The sequence below is a fragment of the Micromys minutus genome, assembly GCF_963924665.1.
Source record: "Micromys minutus genome assembly, chromosome: 4".
Taxonomy (NCBI): domain Eukaryota; kingdom Metazoa; phylum Chordata; class Mammalia; order Rodentia; family Muridae; genus Micromys; species Micromys minutus.
The window spans coordinates 42,193,579-42,221,508 of record NC_137973.1 but is presented as its reverse complement, the minus strand read 5'-3'; the positions used below and the strand labels follow the sequence as shown (position 1 = coordinate 42,221,508).

General features: G+C 51.1%; 1 protein-coding gene and 1 pseudogene across 4 annotated transcripts; one reads left to right on the top strand and one right to left on the bottom strand.

Moving 5' to 3' along the window:
- Window positions 1–133: 133 nt before the first annotated feature.
- LOC308420081 lies at window positions 134–740 on the bottom strand (annotated as a pseudogene). Its single transcript has one exon. The product of its transcript is annotated as an uncharacterized misc_RNA (transcript).
- Window positions 357–12,842, top strand: AMPD2 (adenosine monophosphate deaminase 2; the record flags this gene model as incomplete). Of its 3 annotated transcripts, none has more annotated exons than XM_080916287.1 (18): window positions 357–754; window positions 5,864–5,994; window positions 6,226–6,356; window positions 6,665–6,733; window positions 6,823–6,934; window positions 7,222–7,408; window positions 7,666–7,807; window positions 7,918–8,007; window positions 8,224–8,353; window positions 9,155–9,349; window positions 9,432–9,563; window positions 9,714–9,877; window positions 10,163–10,289; window positions 10,374–10,537; window positions 10,825–10,945; window positions 11,206–11,379; window positions 11,552–11,662; window positions 11,790–12,842. In XM_080916287.1, the coding sequence occupies 18 exons, from the start codon at window positions 745–747 to the stop codon at window positions 11,994–11,996; spliced, it is 2,397 nt and encodes a 798-aa protein (XP_080772413.1). In that variant the 3' UTR covers window positions 11,997–12,842. The 3 variants fall into 3 exon arrangements, with proteins under 3 accessions (XP_080772413.1, XP_080772414.1, XP_080772412.1); XM_080916286.1 differs by lacking the exon at window positions 357–754 and adding an exon at window positions 1,575–1,710; XM_080916288.1 differs by lacking the exons at window positions 357–754; window positions 5,864–5,994 and adding an exon at window positions 1,564–1,710.
- Between the last annotated feature and the right edge of the window lie 15,088 nt (window positions 12,843–27,930).

Genomic DNA, 27,930 nt, shown 5'->3' with positions numbered 1-27,930 from the left:
AGGGGCAGGGCTTCTGCTTAAAAACGGATTCTGGGACCCTAATAATAGCTACCTGACTTTGTGCCAGGCATTGTGCAAAGAGGATTTACATGCAGTCCTCAGTAACTCCTTCGGATGAGGTGTTGTCATTACCTCATCCCACCTTACTGATGAAGCTGACGCACAAAAATCGCCCAAGACCAAAGGGCCCAAGCCAAGGCCAACCCTGGCTGGGAGACTGCCCACGTGGCGTAAGGGAACAGGAAAATGGTGGGGGCGTGGCTAGGAGCCCGGAGGCGTGGTCGAACGGGGCGTGGCCGCGGACTTGGCGGGGCCTTGGGTAGGCGAGATTGGCGCGCAGCCGGGAAGGTTTCAGCGGGGTCGCACCTGTTGCGTGACTCCCCCATAACCCGGCCACGGGAGTCAGATCCCTAGTTAGTACCCAGAAAGTGGTGAAAGAACCCTAGGCGAATTCCGGGTCCGGTTTTCTGGGGAGCACGTGGCCTGTTTCCTCTTAACTGCGGGCTTGGGGTCGCGACTCCCGGGTCTCCTGAGGTCAGTCTGGCCGCTGAAGCCGGTGGGAGTCCGCCCCTCGCCAGCTGGCCATTTTGAAAAGCTGCTTTCCTTCCCACTTCTCAGTGCGGGTGCAGGGGCCAGTGGAGTGACTTCGCCCCGGTGGGGGCCCTCTCCCCTCCTCAGCCGGGCTTCTTAGCTGTGCAGACTTTGGTAGGCAACCTTCCTGGTGCCACTCGGGACTCAGGCAGTATGGCCTCTGGTAAGTGTGTGGCGCGTGTGTTGATGATAAAGGGTCTCCAGGACAGAGGTCGAGTGATTAGAGGGTGGAGGTCTTGGCAATGCCTGCAAGACCTAGGGGATGTGAAGAACCCCTAGAAGGGTCCAGGGAAGTAGACCTTGAGTGTGCAGGCAGAGGGACAAGTCCGAGTAGGCTGGGGTCTTTCCCACCGACCTCAGACAAGACCCTGCCTCCTACTCTTCCTGTCTTCATAGGAGGCAGCTTCTGCCGGTCAGTGGAATTTTCCCAAGACAGGCCCCTCCCTCCTGGGCTCGGATTCTCAATTCTGCCTCCTCCCGGAGCTGGGCTGTCCCTAGAGCAGGGGTCAGATGGAGAAGAAAGGGGGGCTCTGTCCCAGAAGCTCTGGGCTTTCATGAGTACGCTTGCTCCGTCCCTGGAGGAAATGGAGCTTGGAGAAGCTCAGGCGGTATTCTTGCCTATTATTTTTCTCTCTGGCTGGCTGGACCAGCCTAGCCTGGACTTTGGCTTCTTTGCCTTGAAGCTTTGGCAAGGGATGAGGGTTCCCGAGGTGGGGTGAGGGTGGTAAAGAGCTGAGACCTGGTGCTGCTGTATCTGTTTTCTTTGCACCCACACCCCAGTCCTAGTCACCATCAGATACGGCACTCTAGAGACTGGAGTGGGAAGGGAGGGATAAGGGGCAGGATGGAGGCCCCACTCCCCGAGGTTGCCTAGACAACATCAGAAATCGTGGCCAGGGCCTCTTCCGCCTGCGGGGCGCTGCTTCCTGCATCAGTCACTCCCGCTGGGGGCGGGGCGGAGGAAGGGGTTGGATGTGGGAGAGCTTGGCCCCAGCCGGTGAGGTTCCTCCGCTGTCGCCTTGGCCCCAGCCATGGCATCCTATCCTGGCCCAGGCAAGCCCAAGGCCAAATATCCCTTTAAGAAGCGGGCCAGTCTGCAAGCTTCCGCTGCTGCCCCAGGTGAGAGTTCTTGGCTTCAGGCATGGGCTCTCCGTCCTCTTGTCCAGGCCACTGAGTGCCTCGGAGAAGGGCCCCCTTTCTGCTGCTGCACCCTCTCTGCAATGATGCCTCTCGACCGCGGTTCCAGGGCTGACTGGCTGGCTTGGTGGCTCAGGGAGGGAGTGGGGGGGTGCCTGAGGTTTCTATGTCAGGGATGCTGCCCTCCGTAACAAGGAGTGGGTGTGGATGTGGGTGCAGAAGGGGTGTATATGCACACGTGTCTGCTTGTGCAGATGCTGTGTGTGAAGTATATGTGAATGGAGTGGGGAGGGTGTGGGACTGACTGCGGACTGGCTACTCTGATTGGCGCCTGTGCCTATACTAGGCAGGCTCAGGCTATACTTGCCTTTACTTAGGCTTTCCAAGACCCTGGATCTCGAACTCCCTTCCTGGTGAGTGGGGGTGGCAGGGTCTGACATGGGGTCCTGCATTGCTAGCACATCCACCAAAACTGGGGCTCAGTTGCCAGGACCTTTCCTGTTTGCTTGTTCCTGGTCTGTGTTGTGAGTCTCTTCAGTAAAGTGGGGAGTCCTTGAGATGGTGGGTGGGCTGTGTCTGCTGCAACCTTCGGTTTGGTTTCCTAATGGGTCTAAGTGGGCATCTCTGCACCATTTGCAGTGGGTCTTCTAGTCCATCCAGGTGAGGACTTAGCTACTAGAGATTGTACTTCCAGGGATGTGAGTGTCTGCAGCTCTCAAGTCTAATGGCTAAAGAAAGACCATTGATTGATTGGGTGTTATTAACCCCTTATTGCTGCCCTTATTTACAGTCTGACTGGCTTCCTCTAGCCTATTCTTACACTGCTGAATATGCCTGTTTAGGCTTTGTACTGCTGTACTGAGATTCTCTGTGCTTGGATCAGTCTCCTAGGTGAATGCCCTGGGGCTAGCTCTGTGCTGGTTACTCTTTTGCTGAACCAGGGACCCTTAGGTGCTTATACATGAGAGTATCTTGTACTTGGGATCAAAGCCTAGTGAGGCAGTCTTGATATTGAGAGAGGAGGCTCAGAGTCAAGATGGTTGACTAGCCACCAGAATCCTGGAGTGGATGGAGTGGTCTCCCTTTGGTTTTTGCCTGTATATGTGCATATGTGGTACCGTAGATGGATCCTGGCTTGGGAGAGTGGAGATTATCGCTTGTGTTTCGCCTCTGGCGAGTCCCTAGCAGTCTTTTGCAGTCATGTGGCAGACTAGGAGACTGACTCTGGCTGCCGGAACCCTTTCTACTCACCCAGCTCTTCAGTGTCAGTCCAGGGCTATCTGATAGGAAAGCATTTAAAATGAGGGCCTTGTCTTCATTTCTGCAGCTCTGTGGTCTGCCTTTGGGGATTTTACAAGTAGTTGGTGGCCTGGTGTAGTGACACACACCTGTAATTTAGCTATTTGGGAAGCTGAGGCAGGAGGATCATGAGTTCCAGGCTTAGATACTTAGTAAGATCCTGCCTAGAAGTAAAAATAGAAAAGGATGAGGATATAACCCAGTAGTAGAGGACTTCCCTAGCTCACACAAGACCTCAGGTGTGGTCCCAGTAAAGCAAGAGAGAAAACAAAGCCCCAAATGGTCTGGAACTGTGTTTGAGAAGGCTCTGGGTTCCGTTTTGTTTTGGTTGGTTTTGTTTTTTGAGACAGGGTTTCTCTGTGTAGCCTTAGCTGTCCTGGAAGCCACTGTGTAGCCCAGACTGACCTGGAACTCACAGAGATCTACCTGTCCCTGCCTCTGTCTACTGGGTGCTGGATTAAAGGTTTGTGCCACGATCTGGCCTAGGGTCTGAACCCTGGGTTGGGTGAGTAGGTGTTGATCTTTGCTTCCTCTTCCTATTCTGCCCTCTTTCAAGGGAGAAAGAAATAGCATCACCTCATCATCCCTACAGAGTTCCTTTCTCCTTGGTCTCTTCCCCTCTTATCAGCCCCTGACCCTGCACTGGGTCAGAGACCCTCTCACCTTCCTCACCGAAGGGTCTCCATGTGGGAAGTGTTTAGAGGGTCCCAGGAATTTCCAGTTGTAGTCCTGTAGGCTTAGGGCTTGTAGGACATTCCCCTGTGAGTCCTGGGGCTGTGGCCAGATAGGACAAGGCTACTTCTCACCCACTGATAGTCTGGGTCCAGAAGTTAAGACAAGCAAGTAAACAAAAGCAGAGCCCTATGTGTCTTACAAATGCTGTTGCCATATTCCAAGGTGCTCTTCCTGAACAGGTTGTTCTCACCCTGACATTAGCCTTGGAAACTGTCATGAAGAGTACCCATTTGGTCTAGGAACCTCTGTAACTAGCTCCTACCCACATTAGACCAGCGGTCCAACTACCAGCCAGCTCCTGTGTAGCAAAGACATGTCTCTCTTGGAGAATCCAAAGTCAGGGCTCAAAGGACAGTGGTGGGCAGAGGAAGCCGTCCTGAGGCTGCAGGGCTCAGGGGAGAGTTGCTGGTCTCCCTCTGTGTCTCTCCTCCTACCCTTTGGCCAGCCAGGCTGTGTCCACTTTCTGTCCCCTAGGGCTGTGGTTTTAAGGAGACTTGGCCCCTCCCCTGCCAGGCTGCCTTGGCCACATCAGCTTGTCTTGTTTCTCGCTATTGAGACCCTGGATCTGGGTGGCCTCACTAGCATGGAAGAGGTCAAGGCCCTGTTAGAGTTCTCATCTCTCAACTCCTGCTCCTTCTCTGGATTTCTGAACTCCCCTGAACTCTCCCAGCCCCCTACTTGTGGCCATCTCAGGGTCTCCCCCGCTCATAGCTGCACTTGGTACAGCCCATGCCAGCCCCTGAGCTGTCCTGGGGGACTAGCTGCAGCTTTACCAGGCAAACAGGCAGGCAAGGGGCGCAGGGCTGCTGACCAGAACATTCTTGACCTCTGCAGGTAGCGTTTCAGTAGGGACCAAGGCAAGTAGGTAGCTGGGTTCTGATCTAGGGGAAGCACCCTTCTTTGTCCAGCATTGGGGCTGGAGTACTAGGAGGTGGGTCCAGAGACCTTAAGGCACAATGCCCACACAGAGCCTCTGAGTTCTTTCCTAAGCCAGTGGAGGTGGGGGAGAGGGTTCTGGAGAGATGGGTCTTCTACAGCTGGCTTGGAGAACCAAATGGTCTGTGGAGAGCTTCCAGCAAGAGGAGGCTGAGACTGTTGAAGGACCCTGGGAGGTTCCTTTCTGGTGGGCTAGGAGCTTAGGCAGCCCAGGAGACTAGCAGCTTCTGACCTTCAGTGTTAGCCTTGGGTTAGGGCCCATGAAGAGGTCTGCCCTTTTTGAAACAGAAAAAAAAAAAAAAAACAAAAAAAACAAAAAAAAAAAAAAAAAAAAAAAAAAAACACCCTGGCTTCCAATTCTCCTTTCCTAGGGCCCTCCATGAGGCCTCCTGCCTAGATCCTAAGGCCTCCGAGTGGCACAGACTGTGGCAGTTCCTTTGGAGGGTCAGCCAGTTGTGGGACAGGTAGCCTAGGATCAGTCCTCATCTTGGTAGCTCTGGGATTCTGGAGAGAGGACAGGCCTCCAGTGGGAGACAGGTTTCCTTGCCAGCCAGGTCTTCTTTCTTGAGGGTTGCTTCTCAGGTTAGAGCTGGATGGCTGCTGGACTTGGCTGTTCAGGTCTAGGAAGCAGGCAGTGGCTTTCTTCATCTCAGTGAAGGATGTTAGGCCAGGAGTACATCTGACCCTGGGTTAGTACCTGAGAAGTTGGCGGTCCTTAATCTGTCCACTAAATGTGACCTACCTGAATGAGTGCCTGGTGTGTGTGTGTGTGTTTCTGTGTTTGTGTGTGTGTGTGTGTGCATGTACATCTCTTTTTGGAAATAGTCATAGGCAGATAAATTCTCCTGATTTATTTAAGGGAGTGGGCTACTCCCACCTCAAGTTCTTATTGCAGAGTTGACTGGATCCATCTGCTCCACAGGCAGGCGCAGGACCTCATCCCTGAGCCTGGGGTGGTGAAGGGCCTCTGTGTAGATGCAGATGAATACCCTTGGGAGTCCCATATGATTGGCTCTTCTTTCTCAGTGGAAGTATTGTCCAGTGTCTAGGCCCTGGCTTTTAATAGGGTCTGGCCCCTGGGTGGGAAGGGGCTCTTGGCTTTCAGAGAAGCATTCATGCCCTGCCCTCCTTCCTCCCCTTGACCTTGGCACTAATGTCTCTGCAGAAGCTCGAAGTGGTCTGGGGGCCTCTCCACTGCAGTCTGCCCGATCCCTGCCAGGCACTGCCCCCTGCCTCAAGCATTTTCCACTTGACCTTCGCACGTCTATGGATGGCAAATGCAAGGAGATCGCTGAGGTAGCGCCCTTATACCTCAAACTCTACCTCTGTTGCTATACCCTCTACCTCAGCTACCTCTCATCTTGGGACATCCTCTCATCAGGAGCAGTGCTTGACTGGCTCTGATGCTAAGCCTTTCCTGGGAACGCTGGCTCTTGCCCTCACCCTTCGCCCAGGCTCTGCAGGGAGGACAAGGGCAGAGGCCTTGAAGGCCACCTACCATTTCCTCCTTTCTCTCACTGGTACCAGGAGTTGTTCAGCCGCTCACTGGCTGAGAGTGAGCTCCGTAGCGCCCCTTATGAGTTCCCAGAGGAAAGCCCCATCGAGCAGCTAGAGGAGCGGAGGCAGCGGCTGGAGCGCCAGATCAGCCAGGATGTCAAGTGAGCCTGCTACTGCCCCTTCCCTGTCCCATTGTCTCTTTGAGGTCTGTCTGGAAGGCAGCATAGAACACATTCTTCGGAGCCAGACCACTGCTCGATTAATCTTCTTGTAGGCTCCTAGTCTACCTGATAACTTACTTCCGGAGCTGTTTTTTTACCTCTGAAGTGGGGTGAGAACAGCCCAGGGTCCACAGGCCTGCCCATGGACCACATATGATGATATGTAGACAGAAGCTGGCACTGTGCTGGGACCTGAATGCTGTAGCCACTGCCTTTGCTCCACCAGACTTTACTCCTCCCACCTTTAGGCTGGAGCCAGATATTTTGCTTCGGGCCAAGCAAGATTTCCTGAAGACAGACAGCGATTCTGACTTACAGTAAGGAGGACAGAGGGGCATGATCAGATGATATGGGGTGGGTCTGCACCATGGCTGTGTCTGACCCATTTTTTATCTCTTCCCTATAGGCTGTACAAGGAGCAAGGAGAGGGACAGGGTGACAGGGGTCTCTGGGAACGTGATGTGGTACTGGAACGGGAATTTCAGCGGGTCATCATCTCTGGGGAAGAGAAGTGTGGGGTGAGTGTGGAGAGAAGCCTTAGGTTTGCATCCATGTGTTCTAGAGGGTTCTGGCCTGGGGACCTGGTGGGAACTGGAGAGGGTGTTTCTTTTTCCGGTGCCTGGAATGGCAGAGGTTGTGTTGATTTGCTGGGACCAGAGAAGCCTGGATGTTCCCGGCTTTGAGGCCTTTGAGACCTACTGGGGGTAGGCAGTGTGAGGTCTGGGCATGTTCACAGGCCGGAGGTGAGTGTGAACATGAGTGAACACAGAGACCAAAGGGAGTGACAGCTTGTCCTTGTCTTCAGGTGCCATTCACAGACCTCCTAGATGCAGCCAAAAGTGTGGTGCGGGCGCTTTTCATCCGGGAGAAGTACATGGCCCTGTCACTGCAGAGCTTCTGTCCCACTACCCGCCGTTACCTGCAGCAGCTGGCTGAGAAGCCCCTGGAGACTCGAACCTATGAACAGAGTCCTGATACCCCTGTGTCTGCTGGTGGGAGCTCCCATCCCTGTCCAACCCCAACTGTTCTGGGGGTCTAGGCTTGGGGTCTAGGCACTTCTTGTTTTCATCTCTCCACCTCTGAGCCCAGGCTCTTTCAAGCTTCTTGATAATCCAGGAGGGTGGAGGGTGACGACCATAGCTACTCTTTTGGGACTTCTGGCATACGTAGCCCTTTATGGAGCCCATAGACATCAGGCAGCTGCTGGCCTTGAAGCTCCCTAGTTCTGATTCTTCCTCTTCTCTTGCAGATGCCCCGGTGCACCCCCCTGCACTGGAACAGCACCCATATGAGCGCTGCGAGCCGAGCACCATGCCTGGGGACCTGGGCTTGGGTCTGCGCATGGTGCGTGGTGTGGTGCATGTCTACACCCGCAGGGACCCTGATGAGCAGTAAGTGGGGTATCGTGTGTGTTGGGGTACACCATATGGAATAATGCATTGGCTTGGGAGGGACCAGAGGACTTGGCTTGCTCTCCTTACCCGAGCTTCCTGTGTGCTAGCTGTCCAGAGGTGGAGCTTCCATACCCTGACCTACAGGAATTTGTAGCTGACGTCAATGTGCTGATGGCCCTGATTATCAATGGTCCCATGTAAGTTTCTACCTGTTCATTCAGCTCACATGCCAGATTCTCTCAAGTCTCAGCCCTGCCTTGCCCTGCCCTGTCCCAGACAACTGTCACCTTGTCTCCTGCCACTCCCTGGTTACCCACTCCTAGTTGGCTGCCCTCTTGGCTGCCCGTATTCTGTGTTGTCCCGTCTTCAGCTAACCCAGGAGCATTCACCTGAGCTCCTTTCTTCTTGTCCAGAAAGTCATTCTGTTACCGCCGGCTACAGTACCTGAGCTCCAAGTTCCAGATGCACGTCTTGCTCAATGAGATGAAGGAGCTCGCTGCTCAGAAGAAAGTGCCACACCGGGACTTCTACAATATCCGTAAGGTGGGCCCTCAGCTAGTGCCCCTGTGTCCTGACCTACTGCTCTCCTCCAAAGACCATGCTGTCCCCCCAACCCCCGCCCCTAGCATCCAATACGAGAACCCTTTTATACCTATTGCTTGAGTCATGGGCTCTTCCTTTAAAAGTGAAAAATTTATTCCATTTTAATGTAATTTTTTTGTAATTAATGCCATTTAATGTAATAAAATTTTAAATAAAAATTTAAAATAAAAAATAAATTTTTATTACATCTTAATTAATTTGTGTATGGGTGTGGGCAAGTGGAAGCAGAGGAGCTTACCGGGAGTCGTTTTTCTTCTTCCACTGTGTGGGTCCTGGAGCTTAACTTTGTCAGGTTTACCTACTGAACCGTCTCTCCCAAACTTTGCATTTGTATGTGTTTGTGTGTATAATGTGTGTGCATGTGTATATATATGCATGTTTGCAAGTGTGCGGTTGTGTGTGTGTGCGCGCACGGACACGCTTATGTATGCATATATACATGTGTAGTAGGAGACCAGAGTTGACACTGGGTATCTTCTACCTTATGTATTGAGGCAGAGTTTCTTACTTAACCCAGATTTGCTGTTGATTAGTTAGGTAGCGAGCGTATCCTCTGCATCTCTGCCTCTGCTTCCTCATAGTAAGATCACAGGCAGGTGCTGCACATACTTGGCTTTTCTGTGTGTTCAGAGGGTCCCCACTGTTGTCCTCATGCTATATAGTAAAGAAACACAGATGGCGGAGCTCTCTCCCCAGTCCCAAGCCTATGGTTTGCTGGACAGCATTCCCTTTCTACCGCAGGTGGACACGCACATCCATGCCTCGTCCTGCATGAACCAGAAGCACCTGCTGCGCTTCATCAAGCGGGCGATGAAGCGGCATCTGGAGGAGATCGTGCATGTCGAGCAGGGCCGTGAGCAGACGCTGCGAGAAGTCTTCGAGAGCATGAACCTCACTGCCTATGACTTAAGTGTGGACACACTGGATGTGCACGCGGTCTGTCCATGGGATGGGACCGGGTGTTGGTCAGCACTAGGGCCAGGAATCAGGGTGACCCAGGCCTTCCCATCTCCTCCAGGACAGGAATACCTTTCATCGATTTGACAAATTCAATGCCAAATACAACCCTATTGGGGAGTCTGTCCTCCGAGAGATCTTCATAAAAACCGACAACAAGATTTCTGGGAAGTACTTTGCTCACATCATTAAGGTATGGAGAAGATTCTCCCCTGCTGAGCTGGAGCCCATGTGTAGGAGGGGGGCTCAAGAGACAGGAGAAGGGAGGTGAGAGGCCTGATGAGACATGTGAGGGGTACACGGGGCTGGGAGGAGCCTGGATGTCATTGCTTCTGGTGTCTAGGAGGTGATGGCAGACCTGGAGGAGAGCAAATACCAGAATGCAGAGCTCCGGCTGTCCATCTACGGGCGTTCGAGGGACGAGTGGGACAAGCTGGCACGCTGGGCAGTGAACCACAGAGTGCACTCTCCCAATGTCCGCTGGCTGGTGCAGGTGCCCCGTCTCTTGTGAGTGTCCCTTAGAGTGGTTGGAAGCTCCATAGCTGTGTACAAGGGGCCGGGGCCTGCCTCCTGCTCTGCTGGGATGGCCGAGCCTTCGGTCGCCAAGCTAGGCACCCTGAGTGCCAGGAGAGGCCTCCCAGGCCAGCCCACAGTCTGTCCAGCCTGGTTTGTCTGGATGTCCCACTCTCCCACTCTGGTTCAGATGCGCTCTCGTGCTTCTCGTGACAGCTCTGACTCACTGGCCTGCTGCTGGCCCTGACCTGCATATGTTGGTGTCCTGTCTCCCTGCAGTGACGTGTACCGCACCAAGGGCCAGCTGGCCAACTTCCAAGAGATGCTGGAGAACATCTTTCTGCCACTCTTTGAGGCTACCGTGTACCCTGCCAGCCACCCGGAGCTGCACCTCTTTCTGGAGCATGTGAGCGGTGGCGTGGGCTGGGATGCAGGATGCCTGGGCTCAGGCCAGCCATGGCTCTAGGCTTGACCACCAGTTCTTTGCCAGGTGGATGGTTTTGACAGCGTGGATGATGAGTCCAAGCCAGAGAACCATGTCTTCAACCTGGAGAGTCCTCTCCCAGAAGCTTGGGTGGAGGAGGACAACCCTCCCTATGCCTACTACCTGTATTACACCTTCGCTAACATGGCCATGTTGAACCATCTGCGCAGGTGCTTACTCCAGGAGTGCCGAACCCCTGCTTGCTGTGCTTTGAGCAACCTGAGCTGAGGTCACAAGTGCCCTAACACACCCGTTGCTCCTGTGGCCCAGACTGACAGGCTCTTTCTCTGCCCATAGACTTAGTGTTTTCAGCCTTCCCCATCAAGGCTCTGCCCGTCTTCTTTCCTAGCTCACCACTGTCTGTCCCTAGCTGGAGTACGTACCCAGCAGAGATGTGGGGTCTGGGGGCAGGTGAACTTAGGCGTGCCCAGGCTGACTCTGTCTTCATACCCCTCAGGCAGAGAGGTTTCCATACATTTGTGCTGAGGCCTCACTGCGGGGAGGCTGGGCCCATCCACCACCTGGTATCAGCCTTCATGCTGGCCGAGAACATCTCCCACGGGCTGCTTCTGCGCAAGGTCAGGGTCTACACCCCCAGCCTCCACATGCAGCTGTTTGCCGTCCGGATCCTCCTCCCCCAGCCATGAGATCAGATTCCTCCTTCTCAATATAATTAGCTCTTCCCACCCATCCTTTAGTTGTGGAGCCCAGCCCAGGATTCCTCATTCTTATGTGAGAACTAGCCTGGACCACCCCTGTTCCCCTAAGCCCCAGAACCAGCATGCCCTCCCAGCACTGAGACCACCTGACCTGTTCTACATTCCTCCTACCTGCCCAGGCCCCTGTCCTGCAGTACCTGTATTACCTGGCTCAGATCGGCATTGCCATGTCCCCACTCAGCAACAACAGCCTGTTCCTCAGCTACCACCGGAACCCTCTCCCTGAGTACTTATCCCGTGGTCTCATGGTCTCGCTGTCCACAGATGATCCCTTGCAGTTCCACTTCACCAAGGTCAGACCCAGGCCAGCGGGCAGCCAAGGGCGGGTGTCTGGAGGATGCTGGGTGTCTCTGGGTTGGTGCTGCCCCCTTGTTGGTGGAACTTAGCGACTGTTAGCTAAGTCCTTAAAGGAGGGAGGGACTGCAGGGGCCTGATGCTTCCCCTCAAGGAACCTGGCCTGTGCAGGAACCCCTGATGGAAGAGTACAGCATCGCCACCCAGGTGTGGAAGCTCAGCTCCTGCGATATGTGTGAACTGGCTCGTAACAGTGTGCTCATGAGTGGCTTCTCTCATAAGGTACGACACTCCGCCTGCTTGGGGCTGGGCATCACCTTTCTCCCTTCCTTTACATTTTGGGTCCTGACCTTGTCCCTGTGAGAGTTGGACCTACCTGCATCTCTTCCTGTTACCTATCCCCCTGCAGGTGAAAAGCCACTGGCTGGGACCCAACTATACCAAGGAAGGCCCTGAGGGCAATGATATCCGCCGAACCAATGTGCCAGACATCCGAGTAGGCTACCGCTATGAGACCCTATGCCAGGAGTTGGCGCTTATCACACAGGCCGTCCAAAGTGAGATGCTGGAGACCATCCCAGAGGAAGTGGGCATTGTCATGAGCCCAGGTCCTTAGTGAACCTGGCCAATGCAGTGCTTGCTCCATCTCAGTGACTTGATTGTGTCTGTGCTTAGACCTCTCCCACCTGATGTGGTCTCTGCATGTCTCTGTGCTTTGTTCCTGTCCTGCATGTCTTTGACCATTGTCTTGCCTTTGGGCCACCTCAATGAAAGCAAGTCCAAGAAACTGCTTCATTATTGTCTCAGCTCAGGTGGTACCTCATGGCCGAGATTTAAGAGTTGGCCCTGCTAGTGACCCGTCCCAGAACTGTCAGAAGTCTGGCTGTCCCACGGAGTCTTCAGTGTCCATAGGGGCTTGGGATGGTTGTGTGGGGCTGGCCCCTTGAGCCCTCGGAAGCCCAGTTCAAGCTGAGTTTCCCTCTTGTTTATGTGACTGTGGGGCAGGAGGGGCTCATTATCTCTGCTGTGGCACCGACTGCTCAGCCTCTGAAGTTTCGGGTGGTCTGTGCTGGGCAGAGCAGGACTTGGGCTTGCTCACTCATGGCCCCGGAGGCCTGGCCTGAGGGTCTGGACCACTGCCCCTGCTGAGTTACTGCTCATCAGCCTCTGGTTCCTCCCTAGTCCACATGGTCCTTTGTTATCAGCTTCTTTGTACCCCTGTGTGAGGGGGCAGCCGCCCTGCTCTGTCTGTAGTTGGAGGCTGCTGCAGTCAGAGGGTGCTAGGACTGTCATTAGCCCTGGAGGTGGCACCTTCTTTGGGGGTTTCCAGATCTTTGACCAGACCCAGTTCCCAGCTAGCCTCTTGTGTTATGTTCTAGACCGAGGCTTTTGCTATGAAGAACAGCGTTTCATATGACCCAGTTTTCCTAGTGCATGAGAAATAAAAAGATTATTTAATTAATGAGGGGTGTGAAGGTCTCTGTTGGCCGAGGGAGAGGAGGGCGGCAGAGTGGGAAGGCACTTGGGTGGAGTACGGTGTGGGCCGCTGTATAACAGGCTGGCAGTCCTGCCGACGCTTCTGAGTGCTTGGATTACAATATATGCTGCCAACCTGTGACGTACAACACATTCTGAGGTGCGCGGCCTGGATGAAGTGGATTATGTGCACACTGACTGAGGTGTCTGTGGGAGAGGAGATCTCACTGAGGCTCCTGGTCCATGGTGTGTATTCTCGACACATCAGCTTGAAGGATAGCACCGTTCTCACCCCGTGCTCCTGTGCAGCCTCTACATGGCTATCTGAGGCTTTTCGGGAGCCAGTTTAAAATGTTCTTCCCAGGTCCCTCCCGCAGGGATTCTGACACCAAGGTTGCAAGCGTGGTGACAGACATACCTGTCAGATTGTATGGTGTGGAGTTGGAGCTGCTTGCACTGGAACCCATCGCTAACAATCCACTTTCCATCCACTCTGTGATGCAATTTGCAGAGCACCTGCTTGCCACTAAGCTGGCTAGAACCCGCTGCCTGCCGATGTAATAGAGGGGAGCAGAATGGGCCCTGGGCAGCACAGGGTACTTACTACATAGGCAACAGACGCTTGCAACAGCTGCTGCTGGGTGGAGCAGGTAGGGGCTGCCTGCCTCAGAATTGCAAGCCTGTGTGATAAGAAGACCTGGTTGGGAACCCAGGGAGGTCAGCATCATCCCCCATCCCCAACCCCTGGCTCTGAGCAGGTAGAAAGCCTCAGACTGTAGCAGGTCCCCCGGAGACCCAAGGCAGAGCTCTACTTGCCCGTCTGCCTCCCACTGGCTCCAAGCCAATTCATTCAACCCGGTTTGGTGTCTGAACTGGATGCCGGCATTAGGGCACGAGCTGTATAAAACAAGACTGATTTCTGCCTAGGGAAACCGGTCAATGGGACAGAGAGGCCAGCAACAGAATAGACAAGCACCATCCATGTCTGAGGTTCTCCATGCCTCCCTGGGCCTTGTCTGCCCTGCCCCCAAAACAAAGCTTTCAAGGGTGATGGGCACTAACTTTTGGAAATCAAGGAACCTGGAGTAAGAGATTCTGCTACACTGTTCCTTGAAGGCCAGCAATGCCTGTTCACACCAGCACCGAGGACTCCACATTCCTCTCTGAATTTGTCAAAAGGTTAAATCCTTTCATTTTCCTGCCCAGCTTTTCTCAGTTTGTGCTGAGGAAAAGCGCACCGCTTGCTAATGAAATGTTCCCGAGAGGCCTCTCGAGTCTCATATCGACTGGACCTTGGTTTTTCATTGTTCAGACGTTTCTCTTTTAAATGTTCATCAAGAGTGAAGGTTAGTGAGCTGTACACACAGCCCAGGAACAAATCAAAGGTAAGGAAGCTTTTCCTAGCTAAGACCAAAAGGAAACTCTCTGCTTCCATAACTCTCTGCTCTTGAGCAATGCTGAAGAGACATCCATCCTCGGCAGCCTGTGCTCAGGTTCTTGGTTCCTGACTGCCAGCTGGCCATCACTGGTGATCACAGAGCTGGAGAATGAACTTCCCTGCCAGGCTAACCAGGTTCGGCATGGTCAGCCCAGCTCTGACTGACCTAGGAGAAACAATAATCCACTCCCACCCATGGCTTGCTTCCATTGTACTGACGTCCTTAGATGGCAGCATAGGCTATGAAAAGTTTAAAATGAAAACACAGGAAGATCCTGGGATTCTTTTCTCTGGGAATATAAAACAAAAACATAAATAAAATGCCTTCATAGAAGACATTTCTTAAAAGGGGACTTTGAAGATACAGGAAAATAGGAAGCAAAAAGCCTATTCCTGCTGCCAGATTTACCAAGTATTTGCTTATGACCTGAATACCTGTGCTATATGTATGCATGAATATATTTTACATATTTCTGTTTTCCTTCTAGTTCTTTGTTCTTCAAAAAGCCTTTTTATTACAGTGTGTGTGTGTGTATGTGTGTATGTGTGTGTGTGTGTGTGTGTGTGCATACATGTGTGCATCTGCATGTACTCATCATGGGGCATATGTGGAGGTCACTTGACCCTCTCCTACCACATGTGTCCTGGTGATGGGTCAGTCAGGTTGACAGGCTTGGCAGCCATCATTTACTGAGTCACCTTGCCATCCTCACTTGTTTGCAAGTAGCATTTTGTTTGTTGTTGAGACCAGGCCTCCTGGGCAGCTCAGGCTGGCCTTCCACACAGCCTTATCTGTGCAGAGGTCACACACAGTTGCATGCTACCACGTGCCAAGTTCAAGGGATTTTTTTTTAAAAATCGAGATTATATTCTTATTATGTTTACATTTAAAGTTATTAACACATCTTTCATGTTTTGTTAAGACATCTATACATGTAGGCTTCATTGCTGTGTCCTGCCCCGTGCTGATTTACCAGCATAGCATTTCTCTGTTAAGAATAACTAGGCCTGGGGCTGGAGAGATGGCACAGCGGGTAGGGGACATTGCTGCCAAGCCTAGCACCCTGGTTCAATGCTTGGGTTTTACATCATGGAAAGTGGAAGCTGATTCTTGAAAATTGTCCTCCAGGCGCATGCTCCGCAGCATGTGCATGTGTGCGCATGCTCAAAATCTAAGACGCGGAGTAAGCAGGCCTGGGGTGTGGGACCGGCTGCACTGTGGAGCCACAACACGTGGCCTTAGCTGTACTCCTCATCTGTGTGAGACAGGAAAGGTACTTCCTTCTTTGTGCCTCCAGATTCTTATTCATACTGCTTTCCTCATGCTGAAATGGATTTAAAGCATTAGGTAAGATTCTCGTAAGCTTTAGCTTTGGTTTGCACAAGGCTTGGGATTCTCACACTAACCGACGTGCCCATAGAGAGAGTTGTCAACTTTGAGATATCTATTTCACTTAGGATGAAGCAAAGCCCCTCCCTTGCTTGCTTGCCCTTTGCCTTGTCAGACCTCTCATATGGTCACCCTGCCAGTCTCTCGATGTGACCTGCTTGGGGGTTGAGTATGGACCCCTCCTGAGGAAGGCAGCATCTTACAGCCCTCCAAAGGTTGACCTTGAACTCATTATGTAGTCCTGGCTGGGGCAGGAACTCCCTCTCACTTGCTGGGTTGAGATTGGTGGTGGACTTTGAAAATCAATGCTTTAAATGCCCCAACCAGCGCTCGAAGCAGCAGAAGAACCTTAACCCTTTGTGGCCCTTGGGCTGGTGCAGGGAAGTCTACACCTAGGCCATGCAACTGTTAAGTTCCAGCCAAGTGGACAGCAACCTAGGCTGCTCTGAGGGCGCCCCCTCCTGGGGAGCTGCAAAGGAGCATGTGGGGACATTTCTTGTGCTCATCTGTCACCCTGTCACACTATTGCCTCCTGGGTGAATTTATTCAAGGAAAGTCCAATAGAACATTTAAACATTAACTCAAGTTTTGTCTAATGTTCAATAATTCACTTTGTTTTCTGTATGGGAGCAAAGTCACTCAACTTGGCCTTGCCTGGTCGATGACTTGGGGTAGGTGCTCTCTGCAGATAGAAGCCACAGGGGCTTGGCAGCATCTGGAGTTGGGGGTAACCCAGGATCCCCAGTTCTGGATGTGAACCTGTGGAGTGGACTTTCAAAGGCTCGAGGAAGGCTGGGGAGCTAGAACTTTGGAGGCTGTAAAATAAGAGAAATTGAAACTAACAAATGTTTAAAGAGATGCCTTCAGAAAATAGCATGTCATCTTCAATATTTGTTAATTTTAGTATCCCTACAAATGTCATTATATTTGGAAACAGTTTGTAAACTGGATTTGGCAAACGCTCCAGAATCCGCAGCATGACTGGAGTCATAGCCAGTTCTAAACTAAAGGAGTTACTCATAGTTGGGTAACTTCAAAAGCAACTTCAACAGTGAGTGGAAGGGGGCCCTTTAGTTAAGTCCAAAGACAAGTTTCGTCAAGTGAGGATGTGGGGCCATTTGAATGTTGGTTACACTTGGAGGGGAGTGTCCTCAGAATCAGATGCCGGGTCTACACAGGGCTCAGGAGAGCCCTGCCTCCGGCCCTCTTCCAGGGAAGATTGGTTCAGCCTCAGGTCCAGCCTTCAGGTTAGTGCTTCTTCCTGGCTGTCTCTGCTACAGCCTTGGCTCCTGTCAGCAAAGCAGCCACTTTGCTCCTGGAAAACTGGCCTGGTTGCGAGCCTGTTAGCTGGCCAAGGGAGCCCTGAAACTTCAAGCAGGTAGAGGAGTAAAGCCCAACCTACCCTAGGCTGGGGCCCTATGAAAGAAAATAAGGGGTCTAGGGTGTGTTTCTAGTACCCTGCACACATAGCTCTAAGTTCTTTCTGTGTGAGTGTGTGTAATATACTAAGGGCTGCTTTGCATGTCAGCCATGTATTATATTTCCACGCTTTCCTTTCCGATGTGAGGGTTCTCTCTCTATCCCCCTGAGCTCACTTGTAGTCTTGGCTGGCTTAATATATATACATATATATGTATATATATTATGTATATATATATTATGTATATATATGTATGCAAATGAGGACACTGTAGCTGTCAGAAGAGGGCATCAGATCTCATTACAGATGGTTGTGAGCCACCATGTGGTTGCTGGGAATTGAACTCAGGACCTCTGGAAGAGCAGTCAGTGCTTTTAACCCCTGAGCCATCTCTCCAGCCCCCTTGACTGGCTTTAAATCAACAGGAGTCATTCTGCCTCACTCAGATTCCTAAGTACTGAGATTTCAGGAGTTCACCTCCAGATCTGGTGTTCTCCCATCCCAAAAGAGAGAAACACCAGGTTCAGTGAGGTTGAGGAATGAGATGGCTCCATTGGCAAGTACGAGCCAACCCCTCAGCCACTCTACTGTGGCCTTTAAGGTTTGTATCTGTTTGGGGCAGAAGTTGTCTCTGAGAAGGGACAATGTCCTGTGTCACCCTGGCACGAGTGATCTGGCTGTGGCTGGTAGCTGTAGGGGTGGAGAAGGGCATTTAGAGAGGCAGTTAAGATTTGTAGTTAGGCCGGTGCGTGTGTGGTGGCAATGCTCTCCTTTAGTCTCAGTGCTTGGGAGGCAGAGGCAGATGGATCTCTGAGCTTGAGGCTAGCCTGGTCTTCTGAGCGGATTCCAGGACAGTCAGGGCTACACAAAGAAACTCTATCTTGAAAAACCAAAACCAATCAACCAAACAAAAGTCTGTTGTTAACGGCTGGCTAAGTGGTCAACAGCTCTTCCAGATACTCTCCAAAGCAACATGGTGGCTCACAATTGTCTGCAACTCCAGTTGTAGGAGACCCAGCTTCCGACCTCTGTGGGAATATGGTGCACAGGTCCGTGCATACAGAACACCCATGCAAATAAAAATAAAAATAATGAGTACAATTAAAAAGAAAGATCAGTGCTTTGGGACTGGGGTGGGGAGCATAACGGTTGGTAAAAGCCTCACTTTTTAAGTACAAAGACCTAAGTTCACCTTCCCAGAATCCCAGTGCTGGGGAGGTGCAGGCAGGAGGTTCCTTGGGGCTCACTGGCCAGCTAATCTAGCCTAATTGTCTCAAATGAGGTAGACAAGGTTCCTAGGGATTATATCTGGGTTGTCTGGCACAGTCTGACAAAAGGCTGAGAGCATGCATGCTGAGAGATGGTGACAAGTCCAAGTCTTTCCTTTCATGGGCAAGAGAACGAAAGCTCAGAGTCCACCTTCGTTTCCCAAGAGCTCACGTTAATAAGTGGCCCTGCATCCGGGCGTGTCTGCTCTCACTGGGGCAGAATACCCAGGATAACTTAAAAGCACAAAATTATTTTGGTTCACATTCAGAGGCCTGCATCCATGGCCACTTCCTCCTTTAGCTGTGGACGGGTGACAGCACAGTTTTCAGTAGAGGGAGCATGTGACAGAGAAGGTCCCTTTACCCCTGGAGACCCGGAAGCATCACACGGGGGAGGGTCCCAATATCCTCTTCAAAGGCAAGGTACCAACTTATCTAACTTCCTTCATCGAGACCCTACCTCTTAAAAACATCACCATTTCCTACCCGCTGGTGCCTCAGGCTAGGGAGCAAGCCTTCCACACATGGGTCCGAGTGACATTCCACATCCAAACCACAGCATGGGCTCTACCGAGATCAAATTCTATGTAGTTAGGGGTGAGTTTGAACAGGGGACTTGGACAAGGCTTATATCAGAAATTCTACTGTGGGGATTTAGAGAACTTTAGGTTAGTTACCCTTTGGAGAAAATAATCCAAACTGTTTTGTGACACCAGCTTCTCCACATTTAGTTTTTTTAGAGTACTGTGGGCTAAACTGGAATGTGGTTGTTCTTACCCACAGTCTCAAGGCCTTTTAGAGCAAGGTGGGGTCGACATGTTCAGAGGGGCCTATGGCACAGAGAGCTGAGTGGCCTCACACCTCACCCGTCTCAGGCTAGGAAGTGAGCCCGGTGAGAGCTCGGTGTCAGACTTCGGTCCGGTGTTTAATCTTTGATCTCCCTTTGGAACACCCTGAAGATTTTGGTCAGGCCCTGTAAAATGTCCTGAATGAGGAACAGAGATAATGGGGTTTAGGGTGAGGGTAGAGGTAAGAATAAGGATGGATCTGGGACTTCACTAAGGGCACACGTTTTTTTCCAACAAACTATTTTTATTATTATTTGGAAATTTCATTTCATGTACCCTGATCACATTCATTTCCCAGTCTTTCCAGCCCCCCCCCCCCATACTTGTGATCCCTCCCAAGAAGAAGATGGAGGAGAAAGAGAGAGAGAGGGCAGGGGAGAGGGAAGGGAATAGAGGAGGAGGTGGAGGAGGTGGAGAAGGAAGAAGTGGAGGAGGAGGAGGAGGAGAAGGAGGAGGAGAAGGAGGAGGAGGGGCAGCAGCATTGTCATACTCCCAGTAGCCATCTCCTTAAAGAAAACCGAGTTCTTCCCACCCCACCACTGCCAGAAGCCATCAGCTGTGGAGAGCTACACTTCAGCATCCTTATCACGATTGTTAAGAGTTCTTTTTCAATGGCTTTCTGTCTGGACTGTTACTCTTTTGTTGTTGTTGTTGTTGTTTTCAGAGTAGAATGGGGTAGGGGTTGTCACAGAAGCCTCCTCTGTCTCTCTCAACTGTGAGTCTACAATTATCAATACCACTGCAAAAGTAGTTTCCTTGCCCTTTGCAGTCAGCAGGAGCATAGATCACAGACTTCCACATGGTTTCTGGTGACAACACGGACCACAGACATTCACATGGTCTCTGGTGTCGGCACACACCATGAACTGAGCATAGATCATGGGTATCAGCATGGCTGTCTGCTGCTGCGTGGGTCACAGATGCCATCATAACTCTCAGCAGCAGCATAGGCCAAGGACTTCAGCATGGAAGGGCACACTTTTGAAGGCAAGCGCCCCAATGTCTCTTAACTCCCAGGATCTCCTCCTCTGTTCCTGCTGCACACCCCAGCCTTGGCCCTGAGCACCCCCAGGGGAGCCCCCGTGATCATGGGTCTTAGGAGATGCTTTGGGAGTGGCAGTGGAGACTCAGACACACTGTCACACCAGCTAGTCAACGTTCTATGCCCGCCGGACAGCATCTCTTTTATAATATACAGCTCACAGGTGGATATCTTTTTTTCCCCCTTGGCTTTGGATTTTTAAAGACTTTTTATTGATTCCTTGTGAGTGTCACATCCCGCACCCCAGTCAGTCCTGCGCATATCCACCCTTCACCCTTCTTTGCAGTCTTCCCCACAAAATAAAACACACACACACACACACACACACAGTGTGCCCCACAGTATATCTCTGTCCACACATCCACTTTCAGATGTTCAATGCAGTGAGTCATTGGTCTGGTTAGAGGTCTCTGGCTTCTGTGACACCATCAATCTTGTATCCTCATGCAGCCCTGGATCAGCAGGACTGGCCCCATCACACGTCCCAGCCATTTGCTGGTGATATAGATTTTGGGGTGGACCGACTCAGAGCCCTGGATTTGGGTCCGGACGGCAGACCAGCTCTACCTTACTCACTAGGGTAAGCTGTGCACCTGCTCCGGCCAATGCCTCCAGCTGTCAGCTCTCCTCTCATGCCCTTGGAACCAGCTCAACCACACCCACACCTCCAAAGCCAGCTCCACTGGGCTGCCCTGTCAAGGTTCCGGGCCCAGTCTCCCAAGTGCTGCAGCCAGAGGGCGGGGCCGGCTCTGCTGCTTTCACACCCTCGGGCTGGCTCAGAGGATGCCTTCACCATCAGGGCCAGCTCCACTGTGTTGCCCAGGCAGGACGCAGGGATCACTTTCCTGAGTGCTATGGCTGGTGAGGGGACAGGGCTAGCTCTCCCACTCTTACGACCCTGGACGCGCTCTCTGGGCTACTGCAGGCGAAGGGGGGGAGGGCATTACCCCACCTCCACACTACCTCAAGGCTGATGAGTGGGGGGCCAGCTCTCCTACACTCTCACTCTCTGGGCTGGGTCATTTGAGCCCCCCTCCACAGAGCCAGGTCTACTCTGCTGCCCAGGTGAGGTGCAGTAGGTGAGGGGCAGGGCCAGCTTGCATGCTCTCATGACCCCAGGGCCAGTTATATAAACTGCTACAGGGGCGAGTGAGTGGAGAGCATCCCTCCCTCCCCAGCCCAGACTACCTCGTGGCAGATGGGCAGATGTGTGGCAGGTCTAGCTCTCCCTCCCTCTGTCATCAGGGCTGGCTTACCCACTCCGACCTGGGCCAGCATTACTATGCTGCTCAGATGCAGGGCCTTCTGTTCGGAGTGATGCAGCCAGCAATAGACAGGGTTAGCACAGATGGAGATTCTGATCTACAGATTAAGGGATTTTCTGCTTGCTCAGTGCACTGGGTGGTTTTGTGTGTCAACTTGACACAAGCTGGAGTTATCACAGAAAAAGGAGCCTCAGTTGAGAAAATGCCTCCATGAGATCCAGCTGTAAGGCATTTTCTCAACTAGGGATCAAGGTGGGAGGGCCTGGCCCATTGCGGGTAGTGCCATCCCTGGGCTGGTAGACCTGGGTTCTATAAGAAAGCAGGCTGAGCAAGCTAGGGGAAGCAAGTCAGTAAGTAACATCCCTCCATGGCTCCGCATCAGCTCCTGCTTCCTGACCTGCTTGGGTTCCAGTCCTGACTTCCTTTGGTGATGAACAGTGATATGGAAGTGTAAGCGGAATAAACCCTTTCCTCCCCAACTTGCTTCTTGGTCATGATGTTTGTGCAGGAATGGAAGCCATGACTAAGACACTCAGTGTTGTGATGTGAGAGCCAGTAATATTCTCATTTATTTGACTCTAGATCCCAAGCCGAGCCATGATGCTATACCACCTCTAGTGTTCTAGAAACCCCTAGAGTTTTGCAGATGAAGTTAACTTGGAGCAGCTGAGTTTCTTGTTGAGATACAGTGACACACAGCTGGTGTGGGGACAAAGCAGGAGAACTCACAACCCACTGGTCTGTCACCAGAGTCTGACTAGTCTGTCCTGCTTGGCAAGCTGTGCTTCTGTGTTACCCACTCTGCCTGGGGTCACCCAAGCAACGTTTCTTATTATTTTCTGTTCCTTTTATTCATTAGTTTGACACTTCCTTCTTTCCTGATGCCACCAGAATAACTTTGTTTTTCCTGTGCAGGGCTTCTCTGTGTATCCATGGCTGATCCGTAGACCAGGCTGGTCTCGAACCCAGAGATCCTCCTGCTTCAGCTTCCTCAGTGCTGGGATTAATGGTGTGCTCCACCACTGCCTGGTGTAGAATAACTTTTCAGTAAATCGATCTCAGTGGCTGGGGGGATAGCTCAGAGGGAAAGTGCTTGCCTAAACCCAAGGATCAGAATTCAGTCCCTGGGACTCATATTTAAAAGCTGGGAGTAGTGGTTGTGTACCCCTTTACTCCAAGCACTCAGGAGGCAGAGGCAGGTGGATCTCTGAGTTGGAGGCCAGCCTGGTCTACAGAGCCGGTTCCAAAACAGCCAGGACTACACAGAGAAACCCTCTCTCAAAAACAAACAAACAAACAAACAAATAACAACAACAACAAAAAAGCTGTTCATGGTGACATGCACTTCTAATCCCGGAAATGGGGAGTTGGAGACCGGAAGATTCTTGAGGCTAATTTCAAGCCTGTCTATGTTACTTGGAAAAAACACCAGGCTAGGGAGAGAATTTGTCTTTAAAGTAAAAGGTGGCAGGAGTGGTTGGTGCCAAGACAGAGATGATGCCCTGTCTTACACCCACACCCACAAACACCCACCCCCCCCCCAACACACACAATTTCCTCCTTCCTTTATTCCTCTACTTCATCAAATTCTTTTCCTGGTCCTCCAAACCTTGAGCCTCTGTTACCCAGTGGTCACTTCTCTGGCCTCTTCTTTGGGGTTTTCCCGTTGTGTGGGTCTTGGAACTGCCTTCTGGTTCCTTTGCCTTTCTGCTGCCCATCTGGTCACCAGACAATCCTGTCTCCCGAGAAGGTCTGGAGATGCTTCTTCTGCAGTTAACTGCTCTTCTCTCAGACCTTGGAGCCAGAGGCTCCTGTGGGGACAGACATGGGAAGGAGAGAACAGGAGAGGAGGGTCTTGGCAGTGTTACTGGAGGGCCCAGGCTGAATGGATATATTAGCAGAGGAGCTGATGTTCTGGAAGCTCCTGCGGGATGAGGCCTCACAGGCCAGATCCTCACTTGGATGTCTAGAGATGGCTAATCCTGGAACCGACTCTGTCTTACCTAAGAGTGAACCACTGAGCCGCATGCAATAAAGACTCAAAATACCAAGCATAGGGTTTGCAAAAATGTCCATCAGGAGTCCTCTGGGGAGCAGGAGGTGGAAGCCATGGCTTTGAAAAGCAGGCGTCAATCTTGTATCACCTCTTTTTCTGTATCAGTGTGGCCCTGACCAGGGACATGCTACTCTGCAGTTCAGTGCTTTGTGCATTCGGAAGGTCCTCCTTCCACGGCTGACACTGCTGCCTGCAGGGAAGCACGGCTTTCAGATGCAATGGCCAAGAGGCTCTTGTTTTATTCTTGTGGTGGTCTTGACCTGGGGTCCCTGAGGCCTTCCAGATTCATCTGAATTATCATGGATACCTCTGGTTCTTTAAAAAATGTTTTAAATTTGTTCTTTGATAATTATATACATGCAATATATATTTATATATGTTATAAAATATATGCAATTTATCTTGACCACAAATTTGTCCAGCCCCTGCCACACTACTGGTTCTTGCACTTGAGGTTGCTACCTGGCTGGGTATGGAAGCAGCAGACAGCCTCCTACATGAGCCTGTATCAGCTGATGGTCCAGCCATCCCTGCTCCCACACCACTCCAGTCCTGTCACCTGTACTGCTGGAGGTCTTCCCGTAGGAACATATTTTGCATATTCACACCAGTGTATGCCCAGGGACCCCACTGCAGGGAATCCTGATGTATGGCTTTTTCTCTCTTCTGTCACATTTTGTCCCCATGAACCTTGTGTGGCCTTTGCATTATGTGCAAACCCACGGCTGTTTTTCACCTTATGCCATCTTTGTAGAAATGAAGAAAAAAGGTGGGATCTCTGGGAAGATTGATCTGGGTCTGATAGCTCAGGGAACGGATGGCATCTTTGATTAAAAAAAAAAAATCTTCCCCTTTAGGTAGTGTGGTGTTTGCTGATTGAAGACAAGTTCTTCCATATAATGGGCTAAAGGAAGGCTACTGCCTTGTAGTTGCACATTTTGGACACCAGGGGTCACTGTGGGAGTTGTTGATGCCAGAAACCTTGTGGGGATTTAAGTCTCTAAAGCGTACTAATTGCCCCAGTTTGCCGCTGGGTTGACTGGTGATCAGGAGGTCTAGTAACTTTGGGATGTCAGGATCTTCCTGTTTTACTTGTTGACTCAGTAGGTCCGAGGTTAACTAGTCCCAGTGGCAGGTTTCTGAAGGGAGTCTCGGCTGTAAACATCTAAGATGAGGAAGTTGTAGTCCATGCTCTCTGCACGCACCAGCAGCATTTGCAAATGGGCAGGAAATCTTGCCAGCTCCCATGCATCTGAGGAGCTGGGGCCCTTGTCAATAATAGACATTCACTCAGGAATTCATCTGCCCCTCCCCCATACCTGTAAACACTAATATCAGTCTTGTGGGTGTAACTATTGTGAGCCGATCAACTGTGTTCATAAAATAAAACTGAGAAGCAAAAATGTATAAATACATATCACTGTATATGGTTGGGACTTGTGTGCATCGAGCTGTAGTCATCTAAGTATCTTAGTGAACTCTTAAAAAAAAAAAACCAAACTTTTGTTATATTGTATATAGGTGGGCACGGACATGCCACAGCATACTTGTGGAAGTCAGGAGACAACTTCGAGGAGACAAGTTTCCTGTTTTTATTTTTATGTATGCTCTTGGGATCAAGTTCAGGTCGGCAGACTTATGTGGTATTAAAAGTTAAAGTGACGGAGCTGGGGAGACGGCTCAGCGGCTAAGGGCGTTGCTGCTCCTCCAGAGGACCTGGTTTCAGCTCCCAGCACTCGCATTATGGCTCCAGCTCCGCGGGATCTAACAACACCTTTCTGATCTCTGCGGGCACCACTTGTATGTACCCATGCATATACACACGCGTGTACACATATACACATACCTATACACAAATAATAATTTTTTTAAAAGTCAGAGTAGCAGTTTTCGGAAAGAAGCTGATGTGAAATTGCTCTGCAGAAGTGATCTTAGTTAGGTGAGAGATCCTTGTGATCATGGAGAGGGGCTGTGATTGGCCCTTGAGGTTAGAGATCGATCTGGATCTCCAGTGAACGTCCTATCAGAGATAGCATGGCAGAGCCTTCAGGGAAAGGAGAGGAGGTGTGGCGGTCCCCGTAGGCTCAAGTATTTGAATACTCGGCTCCTCTACTCGGTGGCACTGTCTGGGAAGGATACACTCTGAGTAGGAGGTGGAGCCTTGCTGGAAGAATCAGTCAGTCACTAGGAGCAGGTTTTGTGTTTAGAGCCTTGTTCCACGTCCAGTTTTGCTTTTCTCTGCTCCATGCTCACACTTGGAGATGCCCTCTCTCCCTTTCCTGCTGTTAGCTGTCATGGCTCCTCTGCCATTGTGACTGCTCCTTCTGGAACCAAATACCAAAATAAACTCCATCATCCACAAGTTGCTTTTTGGTCATGGGATTCGATCATAGCAACAAAAAGTAACTAATGCAAGAAGCTCCTCCTTAAAACCTGGAGAGGAGCTTCACGGAGAAAGAGAAAGTGGGGCTGGAGAGACGGCTCAGCTCAGCGGCTAAGAGCACTGGCTGCTCTTCCAGAGGTCCTGAGTTCAATTCCCAGAAACCACATGATGGCTCACAACCATCTGTAATGGGATCTGATGCCCTCTTCTGGTGTGTGAAGACAGGGCACTCACATATATTAAATAAACAAACAAAACTTTTAAAAAAGAAGGAGAAAGAAGGAAGGAAAGAAAGAGTAACACAACAGGAGGGTGTGTGCAATATGGTAGGGCCTAGAGAGGAGAGACAGAGAGACAGAGAGAGTAAAAGCTAGAAAAGCCTTACTTTAGTGTTCCCTAGGGCTGGGGAGTATGCCACCAGTTTCAAGGTGGCAGGGGTGTGTGTACAGGGGACAATGGAATTGTTTGTTTAGACTGAGAGATACAGAATGTTTGCCTGTGCGTTCCCTTTTTCCTCACGGGAGGCAGAGAGCAGCAGAGGAGGCCTGGCCTCACTGCCGAGACACAGGAGGGAGTGAGGGGGTCTGTGGTCCAACATTCCCAGCTTTTCTGTTTTTTTTTCTATGAAGAAGAAATGAAGGAATGTCTTCATAGGAAAAGGAAGATAGAGGAGGGACCAAGGGAACCTGGTCACTGAATTCAAGTCTCTGGCTTCCTCAAGTTGACCACTGAGGTGTGGTAGGGTTGGGGCAGGGTTTCTTTTGCTGCTGCTAAGTCAGTATTGGTCTTTGAGGTGGAGGTTGGTTACCTGGATTTATGCATTGGGAAAATATTGTCCATATAAGTGTTGAATGGCAACCTGGGTAAGTCGGATCGGCAGGCAGACCAGAGCAGGGCTTGAAGATGGAAGACTCAAAAAGCAATTTTCAGAAGAACCACAGGTGTAGATGAGTTCTGTGACAGGCGTTGAAGCTGATGTTGGGTTGGATTTGTTAAGGAGTGACGAGGTAGGTAGACGTCCTAATGATGGAATAGCACGTAGTTTTGTTTTTGAGAAACAACCTCACTGTGTAGCCCTGGCTGGCCTGGAACCCACAGAGCTCTGCTTGCCTTTCTTCCCACATGCTGGGGTTTAAGGGGAGCACCACCCACTTGGCAGGACAAACACTGTGAGGGTTATCGGAGGGGTGGGCGGGCATCAGTGGACAAAGACCATGCTTTACTTTTATTGCGGTGATAAAACACTCTGACCAAGGCAGCTTTAGGAAGAAAGAATTTGTTTTTTTGATTACAATTCCAGAGGGGTAGAGTCAATCTTTGCTCTGACAGGCAGTCTGGAATTAGGGTGGTGGGAGACCATGTGGGGGGTGGGCTACAAGACAGGAGGTAGGGATGGGCTGTAAAACCTCAAAGCTGCCGGGCAGTGGTGGTCCATTTATGTGCACTCTGGAGGCATAGGCGTGAGACTCTCTTATGAATTCAAGGACAGTCTGGTCTACAGAGTGAGTTCCAGGACAGCCAGGGCTACACAGAGGAACCCTGTCTCAAAAAATCAAAATAGATAAACAAACAAATAAAAATAAAAGTCTTTAAAAAGCCCCAAACAAAACAAACAAACAAATAAAAACAAAGCCACAAAGCTCACCCCTAGTGATGCGCTTTCCCCACAATACTTCATTTTCCCAAACTGGGACCAGGTGCCCCGGCACATTCACCTTCAGGAGACATTTCTCATTCAAACTATAACAGGACGGTTTTACTAGGGTTGGTTTGTTCTTGAAGTTAATTTCATTAAGTAGTTTTGGAGTTCCAGTAACGGGAATATTACGCCATACACAGAAGTGAGCAACAGACTGCGTACTAATAAAGCTAGAGTAACTCAAGACAACTTTGACTTTGGAGTTGTAACAACCTTTCTGTTTACATAAAAGAACAACTCTCGCTGTCCCAGACGGCTGTGGAGG